Here is a 26,943-nt window from a genome sequence, read left to right on the forward strand (position 1 = left end):
AACTTGCTATCTCCACTGTAAAGATGGTTATTGAAGTTAAAGAAATTTCCTGTTGTATTTAGGTTCATCAGTGGTCAGAACATTGATACATGACTGTAAAGTGAAACCAAGCGGAGGGAAGTGCCGGTCTCAAACACCAGAAGTTAGGTTGAGTGTTTGTGTAAAAGAAAGGACTCTACACGCAGAGAGAGAAGAGAAAGGACCAACGATAGTCCGTATCTGTGGACTGATATGATCTGCAAGGTAACTCTGATAGAATTATTTTTTAATTTATTTCACACAATTATCTAAAACAAGGGTCCGCAAATGACAACCCACGTGCCAAATTAGGTCCGCCACATTTTTTGTAAGTAAAATTTTGTTGGAACATAGGCACACTCACTAATCTATGTACTATGATTGCTCTCACACCACAATGTCATGATTGAGAAATGGCAACAGACATTATGTGGTCTGCAAAGATGAAAACATTACTATCTGAACCTTTATAGTAAAACTTTGCTGATCTCTGCTCTAAAACATATTTCACAAATCTAGGTTTAAGATTTAAAATTTTAAAGATAAACGTAGTCTTGATACACATCTGAGAGCCCTTATTTCCTTGGATCACAGGTATCAAACACATGGGGAGGTAAAACCACTTGAGAAGGAACAAAGTATAAGAGAATTCAGTTGGACCAGGATCTTTGACTTACAAGGTCAATTTTTCCTCCAGAGAATGAACTTTGTTCACTGCAAGTGTACATGTATAAATATTCCAGCTCAGAAAACACTGTATTGCACTTGGATAAGCAAAAGTGCAAAGCAATTGTGACATAGTTTGCCTTTTGCAAACCTGATCTCCTGGATTTTTTTTTTATAAATTTATTTATTTTATTTAATTTATTTATTTTTGGTTGCGTTGGGTCTTCGTTGCTGCACGTGGGCTTTCTCTAGGTGCGGTGAGCGGGGGCTACTCTTCGTTGTGGCGCACGGGCTTCTCCTTGCGATGGCTTCTCTTGTTGCAGAACACAGGCTCTAGGCGCGCAGTCTTCAGTAGTTGTGGCGCACGGGCTTAGTTGCTCCACTGCATGTGGAATCTTCCCAAACCAGGGATTGAACCTGTGTCCCCTGCATTGGCAGGTGGATTCTTAACCACCGCACCACCAGGGAAGTCCCTAATCTCTTGTTTCTGATTTCACATTTTCTCTTTTAAGAACTTGTATTGTGTTTCCATAAATTTGTCAGTAAGGGCCTGCTCTGTGTCAGAGATAATTCTAAAATATTTACATTCATAATCTGACTACTTCTTCTCTATCTCCTTCCCCCTTTTCTCTCCCTTTTCTCTCACAGAATTAGAGCTGTTAATTTTCAGCTGGGCACATCAGAGTCCAGAAAAACAGACATTTCCCAGGCACTCTGATAGCTAGAGCTCTGAATGGACTTGGGTCCTGCCAATAAGATGTACTCGTGAGAGATCTGAAAAGATGTCAAAATCATGCTTTACTGCTTCTGCAATTCTAGGCAGGCTTCTGTCTTCTAATACCCTGCCCCAGTTTAAGGTTGCCTTATGATCCTGATGGTTTCCCAACAGCTGTAGGAACATCTGCATTGTTGGCTCCACACTGTTGTACTGTTCAGAAAGGATTTCTTCAACCTTCCAACTGCTTCTCTAAGCAATAACAAAACCTGTACTGAATCTTTTTCTGATTAGACTAGTTAAAATGGCTTCTGTTCTTTGCAAGTGAACGTTGACCAATACAAAATTTGGAATTTAGAAATGGGGTGATGCCCTAAAGGATATTAATGTACGTTTTCTTGACTTAGCAGTCCAAGAAGCAGATGATGAGGACAGGTAGCCGTAGGTCCTCCTTATCCACGAGTTCTGCATTCACCAATTCAACCGCAGAACCTGAAGATACTGAGGGCAAGCTGTATCTCTGCTAAGGAAAGGATAGAGAATCTAAAGCTGTAGCAGAATCTCAACCTGTGTCAGAGAATCTAAAATATTTGTAAGCCTGACGATTTGGTGTTTCACAGCATTCAAAAATGTCCACTGTGTCTGTACCTCCACACTGAAGTGATAATAAAAGCTAGCTGTGAAGGAGTACAGTGGCCCCAACTATTTACAAGAATCTCTAGAAAGCCTTCTGGGCTGGGCAAGAAGAATCAGTACAGCAGCACAGATCAGATTAAGGGTTGTGCCCTACCACTCAAGACCCTTATTTTAGGGCATTATGGAAGCTGCCTCTATTAGTTGCTAGGGCTGCTATAAAAAAGTACTGCAGGGCTTCCCTGGTGGCGCAGTGGTTGAGAGTCCACCTGCCGATGCAGGGGACACGGGTTCGTGCCCCGGTCCGGGAAGATCCCACATGCCGCGGAGCGGCTGGGCCCGTGAGCCATGGCCGCTGAGCCTGCGCGTCCGGAGCCTGTGCTCCGCAACGGGAGAGGCCACAACAGTGAGAGGCCCGCGTACTGCAAAAAAAAAAAAAAAAAAAAGTACTGCAAACTGGGTGACTTAAACAATGGAAATTTATTGTCTTACAATTCTAGAGGCTAGAAGTTTGAGATCAAGGTGTCCATAGAGTGGTTTCTTCTGAGAGCTGGGAGGGAAAATATGTTCCATGGCTCTCCCCTGGCTTCTGGTGGTTTACTGACAACCTCTGGTGTTCCTTGGCTTGTGGCTGCATCACCTTGATCTCTGCCTTTATCTTCACGTGACATTGTACCTGTGTGCATGACTGCATCCAAATTTCCCCTTTTTTTATAAGGACACCAGTCATACTGGGTTAGGGCTCACCCAAATGATCTCATTTCAACTTGATTACCACTGTAAAGATCTTGTCTTCAAATAAGGTCACATTCTGAGGTACTGGGAGTTAAGAATCAAACATATCTTTTTGGGGGGGACAAAATTCAACCCATAAACACCATAATCAGGTTGAAAAGAGGCTGTGCAGATCATAGCAGGTAATAATTAAAATGATCTGCAGACTTTTATATATATATGTATTTGATTGATAAATATATATATAATACATATATATGTGTATACATATGTACACACACGTGTGTATACACACATGTGTATATGCACATGTGTGTATATACATATATATACATGTGTGTGTATGTGTACACACACACACACACACACACACACACATAATGTCTAGATTATTTCTTTGGGTACAATTTTTACACTGCAACTGACCAGAAGAAAGACTGGATGCCTATTAAGTTAAGAGGAAATTCTTTACCAGAGAAACCATAAACCTGGCCTGCCAAAGCCTGACTGAGTACAATGCAAACTTAAGTACCCAAACCTACACTAGCAAAAAGTAGGATGTGAAAGTTTTGCAGCCCCAAGAAGGGCAGACTCTCCAATGCCCAATGAAGCTGTGATCGAGGAGGCTAATGGACAAAGAAGGACCTCCAAGAAAACAAAGCCAGTAGTCATGGAGATGATAGAGGAACCAGAGGTTTTGGATGGGCTAACCTAGAAAATTATAATAGTCTATTGCCAGAGCAGACATCTCTGAAATTTCTACCCATTACAATATATTTTTTTGGAAGGGAACTTTTTGTTATAGTTATCCTGTTCCTATTCTACCAGAGAAGTGGTGTGTGTGTGTGTGTGTGTGTGTGTGTGTGTGTGTGTGTGTGTGTGTGTGTGTGTGTGTGTGTGTGTGTGTGTGTGTGTGTGTGTGTGTGTGCTGGGCATGGGGGAATAACCAGTCACTTCCTGGATCATCTGTCCACAGGTAGCCACATCTGGACCTAATGGAGAGAACTTTGTGTCACTCAGATATCCTGGTCTTTGAGCTGGGTTTAGTCTCTGAAAGATGGAACTTTGAAGTCATACCTCTTAGGTAAGGTATGAATTTTCCCTATTTGGGAAAAAGGGTGCTCACAGATCTCAGGGATGGAAGTGGTGGTCTATGGCAGACTGCTAGATGTCCTCCAATAGCTGTTCTTCCCCTTTCTTTTAATCTATGATGATAGAACCTCCAATGTTTTATTTGGACATAAGGTCATTCCAGGGCTTCCCTGGTGGCGCAGTGGTTGAGGGTCCGCCTGCTGATGCAGGGGACACGGGTTCGTGCCCCAGTCCGGGAAGATCCCACATGCCGTGGAGCGGCTGGGCCCGTGAGCCATGGCCGCTGAGCCTGCGCGTCCGGAGCCTGTGCTCCGCAACGGGAGAGGCCACAACAGTGAGAGGCCCGCGTACCGCAAAAAAAAAAAAAAAAAAAGACTGTATATCTGAGTCTCCCATGCAGCCACAGCTGTGGTTATGAATTAGTTTCTGCCAATCAGATGCTCTCTTGAAACATTTAGAAGGCAAGAGCCAGGAAAGACAATGTGGAAGTCTCTGGTTTGCCTGCACTGGCTTCTTTTTTTTTCCTTTTTTACATTTTTATTGGAGTATAATTGCTTTACAATGGTATGTTAGTTTCTGCTTTATAACAAAGTGAATCAGTTATACATATACATATGTTCCCATATCTCTTCCCTTTTGTGTCTCCCTCCCTCCCACCCTCCCTATCCCACCCCTCTAGGTGGTCACAAAACACCGAGCTGATCCCCCTGTGCTATGCGGCTGCTTCCCACTAGCTATCTACTTTACGTTTAGTAGTGTATATATGTCCATGCCACTCTCTCACTTTGTCACAGCTTACCCTTCCCCTCCCCATATCCTCAAGTCCATTCTCTGCTAGGTCTGTGTCTTTATTCCTGTCTTACCCCTAGGTTCTTCATGACATTTTTTTTCTTAAATTCCATATATATGTGTTAGCATACGGTATTTGTCTTTCTCTTTCTGACTACTTCACTCTGTATGACAGACTCTAGGTCCATCCACCTCATTACAAATAGCTCAATTTCGTTTCTTTATATGGCTGAGTAATATTCCATTGTATATATGTGCCACATCTTCTTTATCCATTCATCCGATGATGGACACTTAGGTTGTTTCCATCTCCGGGCTATTGTAAATAGAGCTGCAATGAACATTTTGGTACATGACTCTTTTTGAATTATGGTTTTCTCAGGGTATATGCCCAGTAGTGGGATTGCTGGGTCATATGGTAGTTCTATTTGTAGTTTTCTAAGGAACCTCCATACTGTTCTCCTTAGTGGCTGTACCAATTCACATTCCCACCAGCAGTGCAAGAGTGTTCCCTTTTCTCCACACCCTCTACAGCATTTATTCTTTCTAGGTTTTTTGATGATGGCCATTCTGACGGGTGTAAGATGATATCTCATTGTAGTTTTGATTTGCATTTCTCTAATGATTAATGATGTTGAGCATTCTTTCATGTGTTTGTTGGCAGTCTGTATATCTTCTTTGGAGAAAAGTCTATTTAGGTCTTCTGCCCATTTTTGGATTGGGTTGTTTATTTTTTTGTTATTGAGCTGCATGAGCTGCTTATAAATTTTGGAGATTAATCCTTTGTCAGTTGCTTCATTTGCAAATAATTTCTCCCATTCTGAGGGTTGTCTTTTGGTCTTGTTTATGGTTTCCTTTGCTGTGCAAAAGCTTTGGAGTTTCATTATTTCCCATTTGTTTATTTTTGTTTTTATTTCCATTTCTCTAGGATGTGGGTCTAAAAGGATCTTGCTGTGATTTATGTCATAGGGTGTTCTGCCTCTGTTTTCCTCTAAGAGTTTGATACTTTCTGGCCTTACATTTAGGTCTTTAATCCATTTTCAGCTTATTTTTGTGTATGGTGTTAGGGAGTGATCTAATCTCATACTTTTACATGTACCTGTCAAGTTTTCCCAGCACCACTTATTGAAGAAGCTGTCCTTTCTCCACTGTACATTCCTGCCCTTTATCAAAGATAAGGTGACCATATGTGCATGGGTTTACCTCTGGGCTTTCTATCCTGTTGCATTGATCTATATTTCTGTATTTGTGCCAGTATCATACTGTCTTGTTGACTGTAGCTTTGTAGTAGAGTCTGAAGTCAGCGAGTCTGATTCCTCCACCTCCGTTTTTCTTTCTTAAGATTGCTTTGGCTCTTCGGGGTCTTTTGTATTTTCATACAAACTGTGCAATTTTTTGTTCTAGTTCTGTGAAAAATGCCAGTGGTAGTTTGATAGGGATTGCATTGAATCTGTAGATTGCTTAGGGTAGTAGAGTCATTTTCACATTGCTGATTCTTCCAATCCAAGAACATGTTATATCTATTTGTATCATCTTTAATTTCTTTTATCAGTGTCTTATAATTTTCTGCATACAGGTCTTTTGTGTCCTTAGGTAGGTATATTCCCAGATATTTTATTCTTTTTGTTGCAATGGTAAATGGGAGTGTTTTCTTGATTTCACTTTCAGATTTTTCATCATTAGTGTATAGGAATGCCAGAGATTTCTGTGCATTAATTTTGTATCCTGCTACTTTACCAAATTCATTGATTAGCTCTAGTAAATTTCTGGTAGCATCTTTAGGATTCTGTATGTATAGTATCATGTCATCTGTAAACAGTGACAGCTTTACTTCTTTTCCGATATGGATTCCTTTTATTTCCTTTTCTTCTGTGATTGCTGTGGCTAAAACTTCCAAAACTATGTTGAATAAGAGTGATGAGTGTGGGCAACCTTGTCTTGTTCCTGATCTTAGTGTAAATGCTTTCAGTTTTTCACCATTGAGGACGATGTTGGCTGTGGGTTTGTCATATATGCACTTTATTATGTTGAGGAAAGTTCCCTCTATGCCTACTTTCTGGAGGGTTTTTATCATAAATGGGTGTTGAATTTTGTTGAAAGCTTTCTCTGCATCTATTGAGATGATCATATGGTTTTTCTCCTTCAATTTGTTAATATGGTGTATCACGATGATTGATTTGCGTATATTGAAGAATCCTTGCATTCCTGGAATAAACCCCACTTGATTATGGTGTATGATCCTTTTAATGTGCTGTTGGATTCTGTTTGCTAGTATTTTGTTGAGGATTTTTGCATCTATGTTCATCAGTGATATTGGCCTGTAGTTTTCTTTCTTTGTGACATCCTTGTCTGGTTTTGGTATCAAGGTGATGGTGGCCTCGTAGAATGAGTTTGGGGGTGTTCCTCCCTCTGCTATATTTTGGAAGAGTTTGAGAAGGATAGGTGTTAGCTCTTCTCTGAATGTTTGATAGAATTCGCCTGTGAAGCTGAAGGCTCAGTAGTTGTGGCTCACGGGCCTAGTTGCTCCGCGGCATGTGGGATCTTCCCAGACCGGAGCTCGAACCCGTGTCCCCTGCATTAGCAGGCAGATTCTCAACCAGTGTGCCACCAGGGAAGCCCCTCAGATTTATTTTTGAGACCTCAAACTATAACTGATTTTATCAGTCTTCCCTACAATTCAATAGTGCTCTCTGGAAAATTCCTTTTCTATTTAAACTAGCAGAGGGAATTCCCTGGCAGTCCAGTGGTTAGGACTCCACGCTTTCACTGCCAAGGCCATGGGTTCAATCCCTGGTCAGGGAACTAAGATCCCGCAAGCCATGCAGCACAGCCAAATGAAACAAAAGTCCTGGGCTTTTGTTTGTTGGAAGATTTTTAATCACAGTTTCAATTTCAGTGCTTGTGATTGGTCTGTTCATATTTTCTATTTCTTCCTGATTCAGTCTTGGCAGGTTGTGCATTTCTAAGATTTTGTCCATTTCTTCCAGGTTGTCCATTTATTGGCATAGAGTTGCTTGTAGTAACCTCTCATGATCTTTTGTATTTCTGCAGTGTCACTTGTTACTTCTCCTTTTTCATTTCTAATTCTATTGATTTGAGTCTTCTCCCTTTTTTTCTTGATGAGTCTGGCTAATGGTTTATCAATTTTGTTTATCTTCTCAAAGAAACAGCTTTTAGTTTTATTGATCTTTGCTATTGTTTCCTTTATTTCTTTTTCATTTATTTCTGATCTGATTTTTATGATTTCTTTCCTTCTGCTAACTTTGGGGTTTTTTTGTTCTTCTTTCTCTAATTGCTTTTGGTGCAAGGTTAGGTTGTTTATTCGAGATGTTTCCTGTTTCTTAACGTAGGATTGTATTGCTATAAACTTCTCTCTTAGAACTGCTTTTGCTGCATCCCATAGGTTTTGGGTCGTTGTGTCTCCATTGTCATTTGTTTCTAGGTAATTTTTGATTTCCTCTTTGATTTCTTCAGTGATCACTTCGTTATTAAGTAGTGTATTGTTTAGCCTCCATGTGTTTGTATTTTTTACAGATCTTTTCCTGTAATTGATATCTAGTCTTATAGCGTTGTGGTCAGAAAAGATACTTGCAGCGGCTTCTTGATCAGAGAGGCTTTCGTGGTCATGGTAGAAGCAAAGTAGTTTTAAAACTGGTAACCAGGCTTCCCTGGTGGTGCAGTGGTTAAGAATCCTGCCAAAGCAGGGGACACGGGTTCGAGCCCTGGTCCCAGAAGATCCCATGTGCCACGGAGCAACTAAGCCCGTGCACCACAACTAATGAGCCTGTGCTCTAGAGCCGGCAAGCCACAACTACTGAAGCCTGCGCGCCTAGAGCCCGTGCTCCACCACAAGAGAAGCCACTGTAATGAGAAGCCTGCGCTCTGCAACAAAGAGTAGTCCCTGCTCGCCTCAACTAGAGAAAGCCTGTACACAGCAATAAAGACCCAGTGTAGCCATAAATAAATAAATAAGTAAATAAATAAATAACTGGTAACCACAGCAGCAGCTTCCCAAATGGACAGGTGGCTTCCCGAACATAGAAAGAGGCAATAGGTCCCTTGGTGGCCTAGTTTTTTTTGTTTTTCTTTGTGTGTGTGTGTGTGGTACGCAGGCCTCTCACTGTTGTGGCCTCTCCCGTTGCGGAGCACAGGCTCCGGACGCGCAGGCTCAGCGGCCACGGCTCACGGGCTGAGCCACTCCGCAGCATGCGTTATCCTCCCGAGTTGGCCTAGTTTTATGCTATGACTCTCAGATTTATTTATTTTATTTTATTTATTTATTTATTTATTTTTGGCTGTGTTGGGTCTTCATTTCTGTTTGAGGGTTTTCTCTAGTTGTAGCAAGTGGGGGCCACTCTTCATCGCAGCGTGCGGGCCTCTCACTATCACAGCGTCTCTTGTTGCAGAGCACAGGCTCCAGACGCGCAGGCTCAGTAGTTGTGGCTCACGGGCCTAGTTGCTCCGCGGCATGTGGGATCTTCCCAGACCAGAGCTCGAACCCGTGTCCCCTGCATTAGCAGGCAGATTCTCAACCAGTGTGCCACCAGGGAAGCCCCTCAGATTTATTTTTGAGACCTCAAACTATAACTGATTTTATCAGTCTTCCCTACAACTCAATAGTGCTCTCTGGAAAATTCCTTTTCTATTTAAACTAGCAGAGGGAATTCCCTGGCAGTCCAGTGGTTAGGACTCCACGCTTTCACTGCCAAGGCCATGGGTTCAATCCCTGGTCAGGGAACTAAGATCCCGCAAGCCATGCAGCACAGCCAAATGAAAAGCAAAACAAAACTAGCAGAGAGATTCTGTTTACTGCAAGTGAATAAGTCCAATACAGATTGGAATTTTTTTTTTCATTTTATGGATGAAGAAACTAAGGCCTAGAGGTAAACCAGCTTTCTATGGGGAAAAAAATGCCCCCATTTGTAGCATTTGACACTATCTGTGGTAAATACTCCTACCATGGCTTGTTTCAAGCCTCCAAAGGTTTAAAATCTTTTAGGCAAAATTCCTGAAAGTTTAACAATTGGCTCTTGCAAGCTGGCTCCTGTTCTAACACACCCCTGCTTACAAAATTTAAGTAACTTTCCCAAGGTACAAAGTCAGTAAGTATTTAACAAAATGATTGAAAATAGAATGATATTTATTGTGCCTAAAAAACCATTATACTACAGAACGTTAATTAGAAATATTAAGGAATTCTAAAGAATATTATTAAAAGCAATAATGGAACTACATTTATATAAGAAAGCATCTATCTTTTTTAAAGGTAACACACTGAACTATTTCAAAGTGAAAAAAAAAAAAACATTATCAGGAGAGTTTTGGGCTGCCAGCATTTACACGAAACAGAAATTTACATCACATGGTATAAATGCTTCCAATGTGTTCACTTCAGAGATTTCATTAATGAATGCTGAGGCGGTAGTGGAGAAGTTCAGAGTGTTTTTAAGCTTTAGGTAGGATTGGGGTGAGTAGTCATTACCGATGTTATTACATGCACATGACATAAAGGGGATTTAAACAGCTTAAGACCATCAAAGTTGCAAGTGGAGCTCAAGGAATGAGGGAAATAATTCATAAATTGAAAAATTTAAAGTTGTTGCTTCTTGACTGCTGTGAAACTGAGTTTGTGGTTGAGGTAGTTATGCAACTGACCTACTAGAAAATTCCCGAAGACCAAAAGGTAAACGGAAACTGGGCTTTCTTCAAGCATGTTTAGATCATCATAGTATTGCTTTTCGACATTAAATGAGCCATAGAGAAACATATAGTGTACTTCCTATTTTTCTGGGGGGTTTGTGAAGAAATTTGTTTCTCAGTCTAATGAGTTGTACCTGGCCATTGATCGAGTCTCCTGATAGCAATGACACCAGGCATCTATTTTGTAACCTCGCTGTGACTGTGACGACCCGGCCAGGGCAAACGGTTTTAGGTAAGTGCTCAGAAGAAAACTTAAAATGAGATGACAGATCTTATTTTTAAAATTTTGAGCAAAGAGCTAAATAATCTGCTAAAACAAGAGATAAATTGTGCAAGGCACAGAATAATGAACATTTCTTAGATCTTAGCATTCAAAAATTATAAGGTCCTACTGTATAGCACAGGGAACTATATCAATATCCTGTGATAAACCATAATGGAAAAGAATATGAAAAAAAGAATGTATACATATATATAACTGAGTCACTGCTGTACAGCAATAATTAGCACAACATTGTAATTCACCTATACTTCAATAAAAAATAAATTTTAAAAATATTATAAGGCGAGAGAGGTAGGAAAGAGAAGTACAAAGGAAAGGAGGTGGGTAAAGAAAGATGTGAGTGGAAGGCTTAGACATGGGCCTTCTCCATCCATTGAACAAGCCCAACAAGCTGCTGCCCAGCTCCAGGCACTCCGGAGGCACTGCAGGAACCAGGGGTGGGCTATGTCCTCTCAGGGATTTATTGACAGGAAGACAGTATGAGTTCTCCTTCTCTAGTCAAGTGACCAAACAGGTTTTGCTTCTACACATTGCAGGGTAACAAATAAAGGTATAATAAGATAGAGATAGTTCTCAAATTTGCTATTTCTTTATGTGGAAAGGATATAATTCAAAAGGGACTAAGAATTTCTTAGAAGGTAATGTGGAGTTATATGAATCCTGTTCTTTCTCAGATATAATTGCTTTAGACACATTTGCCCTGGTTTCCTTCTATGAAGAAACCCTTATTGAGTAATTAGAAAATATTACTGCCTGACAAGTGAGAATAAATGTTAAGAAAATAGATATTTTAAAGATAAAACTGAAGACCCAATTTTACCTTAAAATGCCACTGCTTTAAAGATAAACTAATTTGAATTCCTACATCAGTCAATAAGTCTTTTAAATCTTTTGTTTTAATATTTCTTCCACCCATCCTGACGTCTTCATTCTTCTGTCACCACCACAACCTCATGTTTATAGTATTATATTAGAATCTTAATGGTATGGAATACATTTCCCTACTTCCAGTCCTTCTCAGCCCAAATCTGAGAATGGAATTTTCTTTACGGGAAGGTTTAAAGTTTCAAATTCAATATCTTCAGTAGATATCGGGCTCCTCAGGTTATCTACTTCTTCTTGAATAAGGCTTGTGGTTTGTATCTTTTAAGGAATTTGACATTTGTTGCTGAAGGTGGAAGCTGATGCCATTGACTCAAGGTCTTTCTCCTTTTTTAATATAGGTATATACAGGAAGAATATTCCCCCTATATTACTGCTTTAGGTAATATTACTTCTTTAGCTGTATACCATAAAATTTCTTATGCTATGTTTTCATTTTTATTCAGTTAAAATTTTTCCTAATTTCACTTTAGATTTCTTTTTTGACTCATGGGTTATTTAAAAGTGTGTCACTTAATTTCCAAGTAGGGTTTTGTCCAGATAACTTTCTGTTATTGATTTCTAATTTAATTCCATTGTGGTCACAGAACATACTTTGTATGTCTTTTGTTACTCTATCTTGATTGCAAACAGAAATTCAATCCCATATTTTTGGACTTGTAGGTTGTTTCTAATTTTTGTGCTATTAAGAACAATTCTTGGGCTTCCCTGGTGGTGCAGTGGTTGAGAGTCCACCTACTGATGCAGGGGACACGGGTTTGTGCCCCGGTCTGGGAAGATCCCACATGCCGCGGAGCGGCTGGGCCCGTGAGCCATGACCGCTGAGCCTGTGCGTCCAGAGCCTGTGCTCTGCAACGGGAGAAGCCACAACACTGAGAGGCCCACGTACCGAAAACAAACAAACAACAGAAAAAAACCCCACAATTCTTGGACGAAGATGAACTTGGAATCGTTGCACCCATTCTTTAGTATTTTCTTAGGTAAATTTCAAGAAGCAAAAATTCTGAGTCAAAGAGTGTTTACTTTTTATAGAATTTGTACATACTGTTAGGTGGCTTGTTTCATGCTTTCCTTCATATTCAATAATGTGCAAATACTTTCTTCAGATCAATTTTTTCTATAACATGTTGTTTCTGATTGCATAATTATTGATATACCAAATTGTATTTAATAATTCTCTCTTGTTGGACATCTTGGCTCTTTCTAATTTGGGACAAATTTCCATAATGCTTTAATAAATTATATTGTGGATCATTAGTTTCTGAGAAAATATTGACCTCATAAAATCAGTGATTTGGGAAAATTAGTCAGGGACTAGGTATCTGTTGAAGACATTGAATCAAATCAAATCTAACACCATATTAAAAGGATAATACATCGTTACCAAGAGGGGTTCATCTCAGGGGTGCAAAGTTAGTTTAGCATTCGAAAAGCCAATCAATGTAACTTACCACGTTAACAGACTAAAAAAGGAAAACAATATCATCATCTCAATAATGAAGAAAAGGCATTTGACAAATACCCGACTTCGATCCTGATAAAAACACTGCAAACTGGGAACAGAAGTAATAGCCTCAACCTGACAAAGGACATCTATGTACTGCTAACATAATGATGAAAGGCGAACTTCTTCCTGCTAAGATGAGGAAACAGGCAAGGATGTCTACTCTCACCACTTCTATTCCACATCGTACTGGAGGTTTTCACCAGTCCACCAGGCAAAAAAGAGAAATAAAAGACATCGTGATTGGAGACGAAGAAGTAAAATTGTCTGTAATCACAGATGACTTGATCATCTATATAGAAAATCCTACGGAATCTATATATCTATATATTTACTAGAGCCAATAAGTAAGTTTAGCAAGGTTGGAAGATGTGTGGTCAATATACTAGCAGCAAACAATTGGAAATTGAAATTAAAATAACAATACCATTTATGATCACATAAAACGTGAACTACTTAGATATAAATATAAGAAAAAAATGTGGAAGACCTGTGCACTACAAATATAATGAGAGAAAGTAAAGAACTCCTGGGACTTCCCTGGTGGTCTAGTGGTAAAGAATCTGCCTTACAATGCAGGGGACACAGGTTTGATCCCTGCTCAGGGAAATAAGATCCCACAAGGTGCAGGGCAACTAAGCCCAAGTGCCATAAATACTGAGCCCACGCGCTCTGGAACCCACGCACCACAACTACAGAGCCCATGTGCCCTGAAGCCTGTGTGCCACGACTAGAGAAGAGAAAACCCGCACGCCACAACTAGAGAGAAGCCCGCGTACCACAATGAAGAGCCCACGTGCCACAACGAAAGATCCCGTGTGCTGCAACTAAGACCCGACACAACCAAAAATAAAATAAATAAATAAATAAATAAATAAATCTTTAAAAAAAGAAAATAAAGAACTCCTAAATGAATAGAGAAGAAATGCCATGTTTATGGATAAACATGGATAAAATATCAATTCTCTCCAATTTGCTATATAGGTATAACACAATCCCAATTAAAATCTCAGCAAACTCCTTTGTAGATGTTGACAGCTAATTCTAAAATTCATGTTGAAATGCAAAGGATGTAGAATAGCCAAAACAACTTTGAAAAAGAAGTTGGCTAATTTATACTCTCTGACTTCAAGTTTTAGTATAAAGTTACACTGATCAAGGTTGTGATATTAGAATTAAGAAGACAAATACATAAGTAGAACGGAATACAGAATCTAGCAATAGACCCACACACATATGCTTAATTGATTTTCAACAAAGATGCAGAGGCAATTAAAAGTATGAGATTAATTGAGTAAATTATTTTGTATAGGATGCAGCCATTAAATTTTGCTGTAAAAATACATATGTCAACATAGTAACATGTTCATAATACATTAAGAGAAAACTATAGGGTCTAAAACCGTTTATGAATTATTATTCTATTTTTGAATAGGATCTATATTTTTTTCAAAAGGATACACAGATAAATACATGCATACACATACAATAGTGATTGTTAATAGTAGGAGCTTGGAATTGCTTATAATTTTAGTTTTGCTTTTAATGTTTATGCTTCTATTTTGTTTATAATAGATATACACTGTAATAAAAGACAAAACCAAAACATTAAAATGCTGTATAATTATTACATAAAGTGCAATAACAGTATTATTTGGGGGAAAAAGGGGGTTGTGTGTAATATAAAGAATGGAGGGCTTCCCTGGTGGCGCAGTGGTTGGGGGTCTGCCTACCGATGCAGGGGACACGGGTTCGTGCCCCGGTCCGGGAAGATCCCACATGCCGCGGAGCGGCTGGGCCCGTGAGCCATGGCCGCTGAGCCTGCGCATCCGGAGCCTGTGCTCCGCGACGGGAGAGGCCACAACAGTGAGAGGCCCGCGTACCGCAAAAAAAAAAAAGAATGGAAATATATTCCAAGTAATACAAAGAGAGATGGAGTTACAGATGGTCTTTTAGCTTTCTCTTTACTGGTTTCCAAGTTTTCTACATTGGACATATCTAGCTTTTAAAATATTACAAAGGCAAGGTAATCCATGTTATCCACACTCGCAATAATTCTCTGTAACTACCCGGCTAAAGATCTAACTTAATCTGATGTTAAGATCCTCCACGAACAATATGGCCCAGACTGACCTTTCTGACTTTCCTCTCTTCCCCTGCAAGTCCTCCTGTTCTCTGCTTCATCTACCTGGTTCTGTTCCCGGCACCCACCCTCCCTCCCTTCCTCCACTGCTGTCCCTTCTTATTTGGGCCATGCTTCCTCCTCTGTACCTTTCTACTTCACCCCAAAGTTTGAAGTCAAGTTCCTGCTGTCTCTGAAACTTCTCTGAGAAATGCTTTTGTCAAATTCTATCTGTGAATTCCTATGGCACTTCTGTCTTTCCCATACATTTGACGCTTAACCACGTTCTAGTTAAAGGATAAGCGAGCATTAGATTAATGGGGAGAATTTTGATTCCACAGTACTAATGTACGTGTTGACGCTATGCTACGGAGACTTAAGGTTCTGGAACTAGACTGTTGGGTTTTCAATCTTGGCTTTACCTTGTTAATAGGTGGTTGATCTTGGGGGAAAATTTTAACTCGCTTTATCTCAGTTTTCTCTTTTAAAAATTGTATAAAAGAGAACTTACCTCATAGAGTTGATGTGGGGTAAATGAGTAGTACTGAAAAGTATTAGAATGTTTTCTGGAACATAATAAGCACTCAATAGATGTTAGCTATATTATTACAATGATTGTTTTTATTATCATCACAACCTTAGAACCAAGTCTCAGTCATATGTGTCCTTTTGGTAAATCTGGAAACTTAAGGGCTTAGAAAGCATTCTGAAATAACCCCTATATTTGAATTTCTAATATTTAGTCTCCTTAGTTAATTTAAGATTTCTCATATGCTATCTGTCTCCAAGCAGTATTTAGGCAGCAAATAAAGGTAGAATTTAGAGCTGATTGAAAAATTAAATGTCCATTGCAAAGCCCAATATTTGCCACGAGGTGGCGATAAAAGACTAGTCATGATTTTTAAAATCAACTACAAAAAACATTCATAATTTAAAGAAAAGTTCCATATTTCACATTTACTTGCATGATTTCTAATTGCTCCCTCCTCAAATAGGGAAGAAGGAGAGAAAGGGAACCAGGAGTCAGAACTCTTCCTCTTTGAGACCAGGGGGCTTGTTCAGAGTATTTTAGGGACCTCCCTAGTTTGGCTGCACATCCTGACGAGAAGCCTGACAAAGGTCCTGTTCTATCAGAAGCACTGCTTGCCTAACCTATGCACTCTGGACATGAGGAATCTTGACTTTTCCATCACTTGCTGCCTAATAATAGGCGAAGTCTTCTTTACCTGCAAGCTCCCTCTGGCTTAACTCTTCCATAGGTGAGAGCAATGCTGTGGTCTGACATGATAGGGCACGGGCATCCAGCAAGAAGACGGAGACAGAAATGAGGTTTAATGCTGGGGAGGTTGCCAGTGACTCATGAGCAACCTGTCCAGGTTCAAGGGAAGGTCTAAGTCCTTAGGAGTCAGTGCTGTAATATTATGAAAATACAAAATTCTCTTAGTCTCTATATCTGCAGGTCCTAAACATTCAGATTTAAAATACGCGATTGTCCACTGTATTTAAAGTTTTTGAATATATTCTCCCCAAGATGGCTGCCACCAGTCTTTCTTTTTTTTTTTTTTTTGCTTGGCCATGCCACGCAGCTTACAGGATCTTAGTTCCCCGACCAGGGATCAAACCCAGGCCCACGGTAGTGAAAGCGCCAAGTCCTAAATACTGGACTGCCAGGGAACTCCCCACCGGTCACTTCTTGCCAAGTAACAGCTCCTCTCTGCACCAACAGGAAGAATGTCTGTATGGCTCTGGCTGCTGCCCGTGCCTGCCACAGGTGTGGAGCTCAGAGAGAATCACATCCCATCCTCCTTTTGCTGGGGAGTAACTTCCAGATCCAGGTCAAGCCTCCAATTGGTCTAAACATAGACTCCATTCTCCTGCAATACTATAAATGTTCTCTACGGATGCCACTTCTCAGGAGGATTCGTTATTATTACTGTGGTAAAAACATCAAAAAACATAAAATTTACCATTTTTAAATACACAATTCCGTGGCATTAAGTATATTCACAAATTGTGCAACCATCACCACTACCCATTCCCAGAAGTTTTTCATCATCACAAACAGAAAATCAGTGCACATTGGACTAAACCTTCCCATTACCTCCTCCCTCAGGGGGTTACTTGTAAGCAGTTTTGGTGCCCACAAAACCTGCAGCTGTTTTTACACCTCTTTTAAAGGACTTTGTTATTTCATTTCTTTAACAGACATTTATTAGGCAACCATACTGGGTGAAATCAAATATATACCTGAAGGAACCTGCAGCGAAGGAGCTTGTAATGAACTGATATAGAGACATAGATAAATGATATCAGCGCAGTGTGATAAACGCTATGAGAAAGGAAAGAAGAGAACTGGCTAGAGATCTAGTATTTATGGAACACAAACTGTCAGACTGCACCAAAGTGATTAGGCATTTCATTTCTCTTCATAATAACCCTGTAAAGTAGTTACTGTTACCCCATTTTGCAGAGAAGGAATCTGAAATCTAGAAGGATCTAGCAGTTTGCCTACAGGAGCTCAGTAGCTCAGGGTGCAGTAGAGGGGGCAAGCCCTAAACAGACAGTTAGGAGTTCTGGGTGCCAATCCAGACTGTGTGATTGACCAGCTTCATGCATATAGGTTTGTGCTCACAGTTCCCTGGGCCTTAGTTTCCTTTGTATAAAATGGCAGAATTACACTAGTAGACCTCTTAGGACCTTTTCATCGAAAGATGAAAAAGACTGAGTGACTACTGGAGAGTTCTAGTCGCAGATCTGAAGAGGAAACAGACTGAAGAGAATTCTGTACTTCTGGACTCAATGCGGGAGTGTCCCAGAGCTGAGACCCCATTAGCTGGGTAGGTGGGGCTTTGAGACCACAGATGTATGGCTTTTAGATCAGTTTGGGACTCAAGACTGCTTAACAGAGGAGGTTGGACTTGGTCTGGTAAATTTTGTTGAGTTATTAATTTATGTTTTCTGCCTCAGTTTTCCATTTTCTTTATGCCGTATTCAGACAGTTAGCCAAACTCCCCCCCTTGCCCCAGGAGAGGACTAAGGCAGGGTGGTTTGTATTCAAACCCACCCAGCTAGGGGATTGTATGGAGGGAGCAGAGGGAAACAGTAATAGGAGAGGACTGAAGATGTAGGTCTTGGATGAGATTCCTCCAGGCTGGGAGGGAGAGAAGATACTAGGTGGATTCTCAGAAATGCACCTAACTCTGTCCTGGCACTGCTGATGGGGTGGAGATGGAAAATTCTCAGATACAAGTGTACATAAAGTGGAGTGTGGGCAGAAGGGACTGTAGCCTCACTTACGTAGCAAATACGGGTAGATCTCCCCATATACATAGCAGAGTATGATGCTTCCAGGCCTTGACCAATGCTTTGCTCTCTGCTGGAGAGGTCCTCCTTTCTTGTCTACTTGTTGACTTTGTGTTGTCGGAGCAAAATTGCAGCAAAGTTAAACAGGCAAGGAAGACCTAATCCAAAGCTATTGCAATTGAGGAGAGGATCCAGAACCAAATCTTAACTCCACTGAAACAAAGGGCAGGAGGGTTTTTAAGAGCAAAATGAGCTAGTGGAAGAGTACTTGGGGACTTTAGAAGGGGGCTAATCAATGGGATGTGTCCAGCACATTGAGTTATTCCTGATTAGGTAAATGGTTTTCTCTGTGATGAGGCCATGTGTTTGCCAGTTGGTACCATAGAAGTTAGGCTTCTCCCTCCCACAGAGAGTGAGTATGGGGGTGCCATATTCCTGATGATTACATTTCAAAGGAATGGTTCCCAGGTCCTTGAGAAATACAGTCTTGGGTTGTAAAACTGGCAAGCCGCTTTTAAGAAGGTTTACATCTCAAAGGGCAGAGAAAAAATTTACAATTACAAGTTTTCTAAAGAATTGCTCTAAGAAAAGGGAGGTCAGGGCCTAGAGTCAGAAGCAAGCCTTTCTAAAGTTGCCAAGCTGAGGGGAAACTTAAGGCCATTTGGTCACTTATTTTTATTTAAATTAATTTATTTTATTTATTTTTTGGCTGCGTTGGGTCTTCGTTGCTGTGTGCACAGGCTTTCTCTAGTTGTGGTGAGTGGGGGCTACTCTTTGTTGCGATGCGCAGGCTTCTCATTGCAGTGGCTTCTCTTGTTGTGGAGCACAGGCTCTAGGCACGCGGGCTTCAGTAGTTATGGCACATGGGCTCAGTAGTTGTGGCTCGCGGGCTCTAGAGCACAGGCTCAGAAGTTGTGGCGCACGGGCTTAGTTGCTCCGCGGCATGTGGGATCTTCCCAGACCAGGGATCAAACCTGTGTCCCCTGCATTGGCAGATGGATTCTTAACCACTGAGCCACCAGAAAAGTCCCTATTTTTTTAATTAAATTTTTTTTTTTTATTTTTGGCCACGCCACATGGCTTTGCGGTTATCTTAGTTCCCCAAACAGGGATTAAACCCGGGAGTCCTAACCACTGGACTGCCAGGGAATTCCCAGTCACTTATTTTTAAATTCCATTTTTTTGTCACTGAAAATATAACACGTCTCCTGAGTCTCTTTCTTTCCCCCATCCCTAATTTTTTACTTCAAAATCTATAGAAATTCTGATTCTTGTTCATGCATCCATCACCAGTATATGGAACTGAGCTGCAAGTATTGATTTATATATTTGAGATATTTGGTTTTATTTTTGTTTGTTTGTTTTTTGCGGTATGCAGGCCTCTCCCGTTGCGGAGCACAGGCTCCAGACGCGCAGGCTCAGCAGCCATGGCTCACGGGCCCGGCCGCTCCGCGGCATGTGGGATCTTCCCGGACCAGGGCACGAACCCGTGTCCCCTGCATTGGCAGGCGGACTCTCAACCACTGCACCACCAGGGAGACCCCTATTTGAGATATTTGAAGCAGGGATGGTATCTTATTCCATCAGTACTGTCATGATCACATGGTTGGAAATGCAGAAAAAATATCTGCTAAACTAAGTCTTACCAATTCATACAGGCTATTCCGACTGTTTTCACTGACTGACCTTTCCATCAAACTAGCTAATTACATCAATAAATGCACTTGCTTTCCCTCACCTGTTTACCACATATGACTTGTTTTTTTGTTTTGTTTTGGTTTTTGTTAATTTGAATAGTTTGTGTTCTTAGGTTGAGTGACCAGAATTCTAACAGGACACACTACCACTCAATTTGAGTCCAGTTCAAAGACTGGATAATTTTATCCAAATTCTCAGTTTTGTCACTAAGTTTTCCACTTTCTCTGTTAGCAACATTCAGGGATGGTAACACCAAAAAGAACCTTCATGGGTGTTATGATGGTTACTTTTGGAAAAGGAATTTGAGTATCCAAATGGCTCCCAATTGTCCATCAACGAAAACACTGCCCCTCACATGGTCCCATCAGTGATCCTACTCAGGCCAAGACTTTGCCTTCACACAGCAAAGGGAAGCATTGAAGACATGGTTCGCATTGATCTCAAATTCCCTCTTCAAGACCCTCTAGTAAGAGGAAGCGTTATTCTTTTGGTCTGAATTATCCAGAACTGATGTCTATTTTGATTAAATCCACCAGACAATTTCTAGTCAGCTCTGAGCAGTAACCCCATTGAGCCACCCAGATGGCTGAAGATGCCATGCCAACATCCTTTTTCTTAGTATGTTGTCTACCAGACACAGCCTGATTATTACCTTGGGTTTCAATAGGCTCACACACAAAAAATATGAAATATTATATGGTTGTTGTTTTTATATCAAGCAAGAGCATTATTCTACTCCTGAGACTTAATTTAGGCAATTGTGGACCAACAGTTCCTGTTGGCCACTAGAGTAGCATTTTGTCCACAGCACCAGTAGGTTACTAAATGGGTCCCATCACATGAAAGAGTTAACGTATTTCTAAAAATTATTAGTTGCCAGGTCTCAGAAAGTCGGTTATGTCCAGACCACCAGATGACAAGGAAATAACATCACATACAAGTCTCACGATAAAGTGCATCCAAATTAATTTTGCTCAGGCTAGAACATAAGGATATTTTCTAACTACAAAGAGAATGAGGTCCTTTGAGACAAACCATATTTCTTAAAATATGGGCTTCTGTTTTCAAATATCTCTTCCTCACAGCTTCCATTCTTCTACTGCTTCATTTATATCAATTACAGTGTATTTTTAATATAATTATCTGATTTGTTCACATGGAGATTGATGCAATATATATGCTGGAATGAAAAACAGTTGCATGAGAAATACATATGAGAAGATGGACTCTCAAGGGAAGATGTTTTTTCAGCACTTTTAAATCTGAGACTCCGATTGGTGCTGTGTTTGTTAGAGGCTTGTTATTTATATTGGTTTTTAAAATATTTCCTCCTAAATATCTTTGGTATGGGGGAAGAAAAGTACACATTTAGATGCTAAAAACCTCCTCTGTTTTTATGACATCTTATTTATTTGATGTGACATTGGGCTCTGATGCCAGTAAAGCGTTGGCACGAATACATGCTACTAAGTCTGGTTCATGGTGTCTCACATTTTTGAGTATCCTCCACGTTTAAGATTTTTGTTTATACACATAGAGCTTTGGAATGATGTCATTAATAAATTGTATCTCTAGTTCTCTCATGGAAAAGGTCGTGCCTCTACAAGGCCACTGAATCAGTTGATTGAATTAACCTTGCGTTAAATTCAATTCAGTTAAGAAAGCCCAAACTGCCACGATTAACCATTTCTCATTCTGTGTATCTGCTTAAAGGAGAAAACAATAATCTAACAAAGATAATCATCACACTCCACTTTTTCTCAAGGAGAAAGTTCATTGTATGCACATGGCAATCATTAAACAAAGGAGATAAAATTGAATACATTTATGATAAATCATAAGATAATTATCTTACAATAAAAAAAAACTACCATGAAAACGAAGTCCTTACCCACAGATAAAAGAGATAGGCTGGCTAAGAGATGTCAACTTTCTCTAAATCTGAGTCTAGGCGGAAATATGAACAAATTATTCCTTTTTCCAGCTGTGCGACTGTGGAAAGTTATTTCATGCCATTTGACATATGTTTTTCTGTGCCCTCATCTGTAAAATGGGAATAAAACCACCTGCCTCTTAAGTTTGATGTAAGAATTAAATAAGACACTGTTTAAAGCACTTAAGAAAAATGATTGGTGCGTATTAAATTCTCAGTAAATACTAGTCATTATTAATTTCATTGTTAATTAGAGAGGAAAGGGCCTGAGAAGATAGGTAAAATGTCATAGCCCAATGCCTACTGGAGAGGTGTGGGGATCAGGAAGTCCCAGGGGTTCATGGTTCCCTCAGTCAGTCGTGACATTTCTCTTTCTCCTCCAGACATTTCCCTTGCTTTTCCTCTTGGAGAAACCCACAAAGGTGCTCAAACTTCTAAATCCCACTCTTATTTCCTTATTAATCACAGATCTCTAGGCCTCAGCCTGCTTTCTTCTCTTCATAACTGCCACTACCCATGTTGTCCCTGGATGTCTTGTTCCTTCCAAGATGCTAGAGTTGGGGTATGAACTCCCCACCTCCTTCATTCATTTCTGGTTGGAAAGTATGAGACTCCCACAGTGGCATATAAGCATAAGGGAGGATAGCTTATGTAGGAAAAATAAAAGTCAACATGGCTTGCACTGGAGCACAGGGGCAAGGGAAGAAGCAGGAGAGAAGGGGTCAGATCATGGAAGGCCTTGAAGGTTTCGCTGGCAGGCAGGATTTTATCCTGAGGGCAAAGGTGAGTCAATGAGGTACAGTTTAAGCCTGGAGGGACCTGATCACATTTTCATTTTATACTGAGGACTTGGGCTATAGCATTGAGAATGGGTTGGAAGGCCAGATTATTTGAAAGACATAATAGGAGCCTCTTTAAAAGCTGTGGTAATGGGGATAGAGAAAAGAGACCAATATGAGGAGATATTAAGGAGGTAGATTCACCAGGACGTGGTGGCTCACAGGAGATGGGAAGTGAGGGGCAGAGGGAGGCAAGGACTCTGGGGTTTCTGGCTTGGAAGACTAAGTGAATGATGGACATAATAAGAGGAGCCAGCTGTGAAGAAAGAGAATAAGGTGGAAAAGGCAAGCAAATGGGCTCTCTGCTAGAGCCTGAAGAAGGAACATGGCCCTGCTGCCACTTCGATTTTAGCTCAGTGAGACTCATCTCAGATTTCTTTCTTTGATTTTTAAAAATATTTATTTATTTATTTATATAGCTGTGCTGGGTCTTAGTTGCGGCATGTGGGATCTAGTTCCCTGACCAGGGATTGAACCCAGGCCCCCTGCATCGGGAGCGCAGAGGCTTAACAGCTGGACCACCAGGAAAGTCCCTCATTTCAAATTTCTGACCTTCAGAACTGTAAGATAATATATTAGTGCTGTTTTAAGCCAGTCAGTTTGCGATAATTTGTTACAATAGTAATAGGGAACCAATATAGGCCATTTTAGCTCCAGAGCTTTCTGTGAGGTCAGACAAGGATGTGCTGGGGCCTACATCATAGCGTGACTTCTCCCTCTTTCCACGCTGTTCCCTTCACCTCCTTTCCACACATGTTGGGGCACCAAGGGCACTCCCAAGTAAGCATCCTGCACGTGAAACTCTGTCTTGGAGTCTGCTTCCCAGAAAACCAACCTGGGACAAATTGTAAAAGCTCATGTTAACTTCCTATGATTGTAAATATATGACTAACAAATATAGTAAAGCTTATCATTGTTATCCCTTTTCAGTGTCACTCAAAAAGTATAATGCCTAACATGAATTGCACTGGCCCTGATATTAAGACAATGTGAAGTAAACATGAAGAACATGAGCTTGACAGGAAGGTATGAGTTCAATTCCAGCTCCTTTACTTGGTCACATTACTTAAACTTTTTGGATTTAATTCCCCTCACTTGCCATCCCCTGCCCCATAAATAGGAATGATAAACACTTTCCCCCACTAGGTAGCATTAGAGTATTTAAACACCATTACTGATCTATGACAAGGGCTCAGTGAAAGATAGTCAAGCCCCCTCAACTCTACCTCACTGTTATAATTGATGCTCCAGGTGGCGGAGGCAAGTCACCACTAAACTACATGATTCTGCTGTCAAAATGTGTGCTTCAAGCTAGGAGGGGTCTGGGAGATCAGTGTGACCTGGGGAGGTGAAGGAAGGCTTCTTGAGGGATATGGGAACTTAGCTGGGCTAATAAAAACACCTGAAAGAGAGAAGGGCCGGGAAAAGGCACCATAGGGATCCTCATTTCCAACTCTAGTGTGTAGTTCTAGTTCAGGTAAACAGAATTTGGAAGCGCAAGTACCAGATAATCAAGTTTGCACAGTGCTGCTCTTGTTTTAGTTGTTTTAACTGGCAACGTTAGACATGGAAGACAGTATATCTTGTAATGTATACAGTGTATTTTGATCTGTTTTACATAAGTATGAAGTATTATTATAACCAAGAGGAATCTGAGAAGGAAAAAAGCTGGATAAGGACAACAATGTTGAGCTATGTACTCATCGCAAATAAATGCATAAAACCTTTGAAATTATGATATAACCAGTACTGTTAGATTTATGGTTATGGGTATTGCTCTCATTCCAAGCTCCTACTTTACATTTATCAACTTCATATTCATATGGCATCTCTATTTTCAACGTCTTAGAAATTTCTCCCTTTCCTAGTAACCTTTTCAGCTGAAATTTCATATGCTTCGTATTAGCTCAGAAGGAAATTTTTTTTTTTTTTTTGGCTATGTTGGATCTTTGTTTCTGTGCGTGGGCTTTCTCTAGTTGCGGCGAGCGGGAGCCACTCTTCATCGCGGTGCATGGGCCTCTCACTGTCGCGGCCTCTCCTGTTGCGGAGCACAGGCTCCAGACGTGCAGGCTCAGTAGTTGTGGCTACGGGCCCAGTTGCTCTGCGGCATGTGGGATCTTCCCAGACCAGGACTCGAACCTGTGTCCCGTGCATTGTCAGGCAGACTCCCAACCATTGCGCCACCAGGGAAGCCCCAGAAGCAAATTTTTTTTCTGGTAGGTTGAACCTATCTGTTCAGCCATTTCTGAGTTACTCAAGCATGAACAAATGTTGTTTAGGAAATGTGTCGAGATCCACTTTTTATGTGTTCAGATTTAATTCAAGATGGTTTAAACTTAAATCCCCAGAGCTGTCATGCACATATTCTCTCAGGAGAAAAACATCCTTTGCTTTGAGATATAATTGGTTGAGGTTTACACTCCACTTTCTGTGTAAATGGAGTTTGGTTATGAAGAGATCTACTCAGATCCTGGAAAACCTTTTGGGTTTCCAGACCCTCCATGCATATTTATAAGAATGCTTTTTTTCTTTTTTCCCCCCCAAATTATCAACTTTCTAGGAGAACTTGAAGGTAACAACTCCTATCTGGCTGTTTACTGTCAGAAAATAATAAAATCTTATTTATGAAAAATTGGAAAAATAAAGATTTTAAATATTTATTGAAACTTGGGCATTAGTCCTTGTTCAGTTGTAGACAGCAATATCTGTATTGCTAACAGCATCTTTTAAGCAAATATTATTGGGTATATTGATAAGACTTTTCTAAGATGGCATACTATTCATCATAAGATTTTAAGTGCTCTGAAATACTGGGAACTTACAAAATTAAAAAGAACTAAAGTAGGAATAGGTGGATGGGGTAGAGACAAGAGAGAAGAGGGCAGAGACACCTTCCTCATGACCTGGCAGACAGTCTCAAAACATATGAATGTATCCTAGTTATCTATTGTTGCGTGACAAATCACCTCAAAACTTATGACTTAAAACAATAATCCTTTTAATATCTCTGGGGGTTGGCTGGGCTCAGACAATTATTGCTCAGGGTCTCTCATGCATTTGCAGCTTCTAGGGCTAGCATCCTCTGAAGGCTCACTCACTGACTCACTCAGGTGTAGCACCTGGGCTGGGAAGCCTCAAACACCTAAGGCTCCTTGGGCATCTCTTTCTGTCTTTACATGGTCTCTCCACATGGTTTCTCCAGCATGGTAGCTTCAGCATAGCCAAACATTTTTCAAGGTAGTTCAAGGCTTCAAAGATCCGTGTCCCAAGTGAGACACCCAAATGGAATCTGTATTTTCTTTTCTAACCTGGCCTCAGAAATCAAGTCACAAAGGTCCACTCAAGTTGGACGGGAGGAGACAGACTCCACCTCTTGATGAGAGGTGCGCCAAAGAATCTACAGATGTGTTTTAAAACTTCCACAGGATTTCATAGACCTCTGGCAGAGTCTGGGACAGAATAGTGAGTCATTCACTAAACCACAAATTAGTTCATTGTGGTTCCTTTTCTGCTGTGGTAGAAGGATACTGCCATGTTTAAGGGCTCCTGCTCTGGAGTTAGAATGCCTGCCTGGGCTTGCCTCTGCCCTTACGCTTACGAAGCTTGAAACCTTAAACAAGTTCCGGTGCCTCAGTTTTCTTATAAGTTGGAGATAATGAGAGCTAACGTTTATTGAGCACTTAGTAGGTGGCAGGCATTGTCATAAGTGCATTATATACTATCTTATTTTATCACCAAGATAACTCCATGAGGTAGCTACTTTACCTCCTAAATCATAGGGTTGACAATAATAAAGACATCTTTCAGGTGTGTCTGTGGTGTGGATCAAATGAGACTTATTACTTTCCCTCTTGATGTTATTAAACCTGGTGGGGCAAATTCTAGTGATGCCAGGTCAGGAGGGTGAGCCATTTCCAGAAATGGACCAAATGTGCACAATGCCACGTAGGAGCGCAGACTGTTCCCAGTCTAGTGCGGAAGACCCAAGGAGGATTAGATTTCTTGATAGGAGTTAAAAATGCATAAAAGAT

General features: G+C 40.6%; 1 protein-coding gene across 3 annotated transcripts in view; it reads left to right on the forward strand.

Annotated features, from left to right (window-relative positions):
- MCC (MCC regulator of WNT signaling pathway) overlaps positions 1-26,943 on the forward strand; it is a 464,937-nt gene that overhangs the window by 5,368 nt on the left and 432,626 nt on the right. The window contains exons 2-3 of one of the 3 annotated variants that reach the window (XM_060296098.2): positions 63-243; positions 3,744-3,851. The exons of 1 other annotated variant lie outside the window; for it this stretch is intronic. In XM_060296098.2, the coding sequence (XP_060152081.1) occupies positions 3,763-3,851 (89 nt within the window). In that variant the 5' untranslated portion in view covers positions 63-243; positions 3,744-3,762. The remainder of the gene's footprint in view (positions 1-62; positions 244-3,743; positions 3,852-26,943) is intronic. One more of the 3 variants, XM_060296099.2, reaches the window with a different exon arrangement.

Source organism: Globicephala melas, chromosome 3 (genome assembly GCF_963455315.2).
Source record: "Globicephala melas chromosome 3, mGloMel1.2, whole genome shotgun sequence".
NCBI classification, from domain to species: domain Eukaryota; kingdom Metazoa; phylum Chordata; class Mammalia; order Artiodactyla; family Delphinidae; genus Globicephala; species Globicephala melas.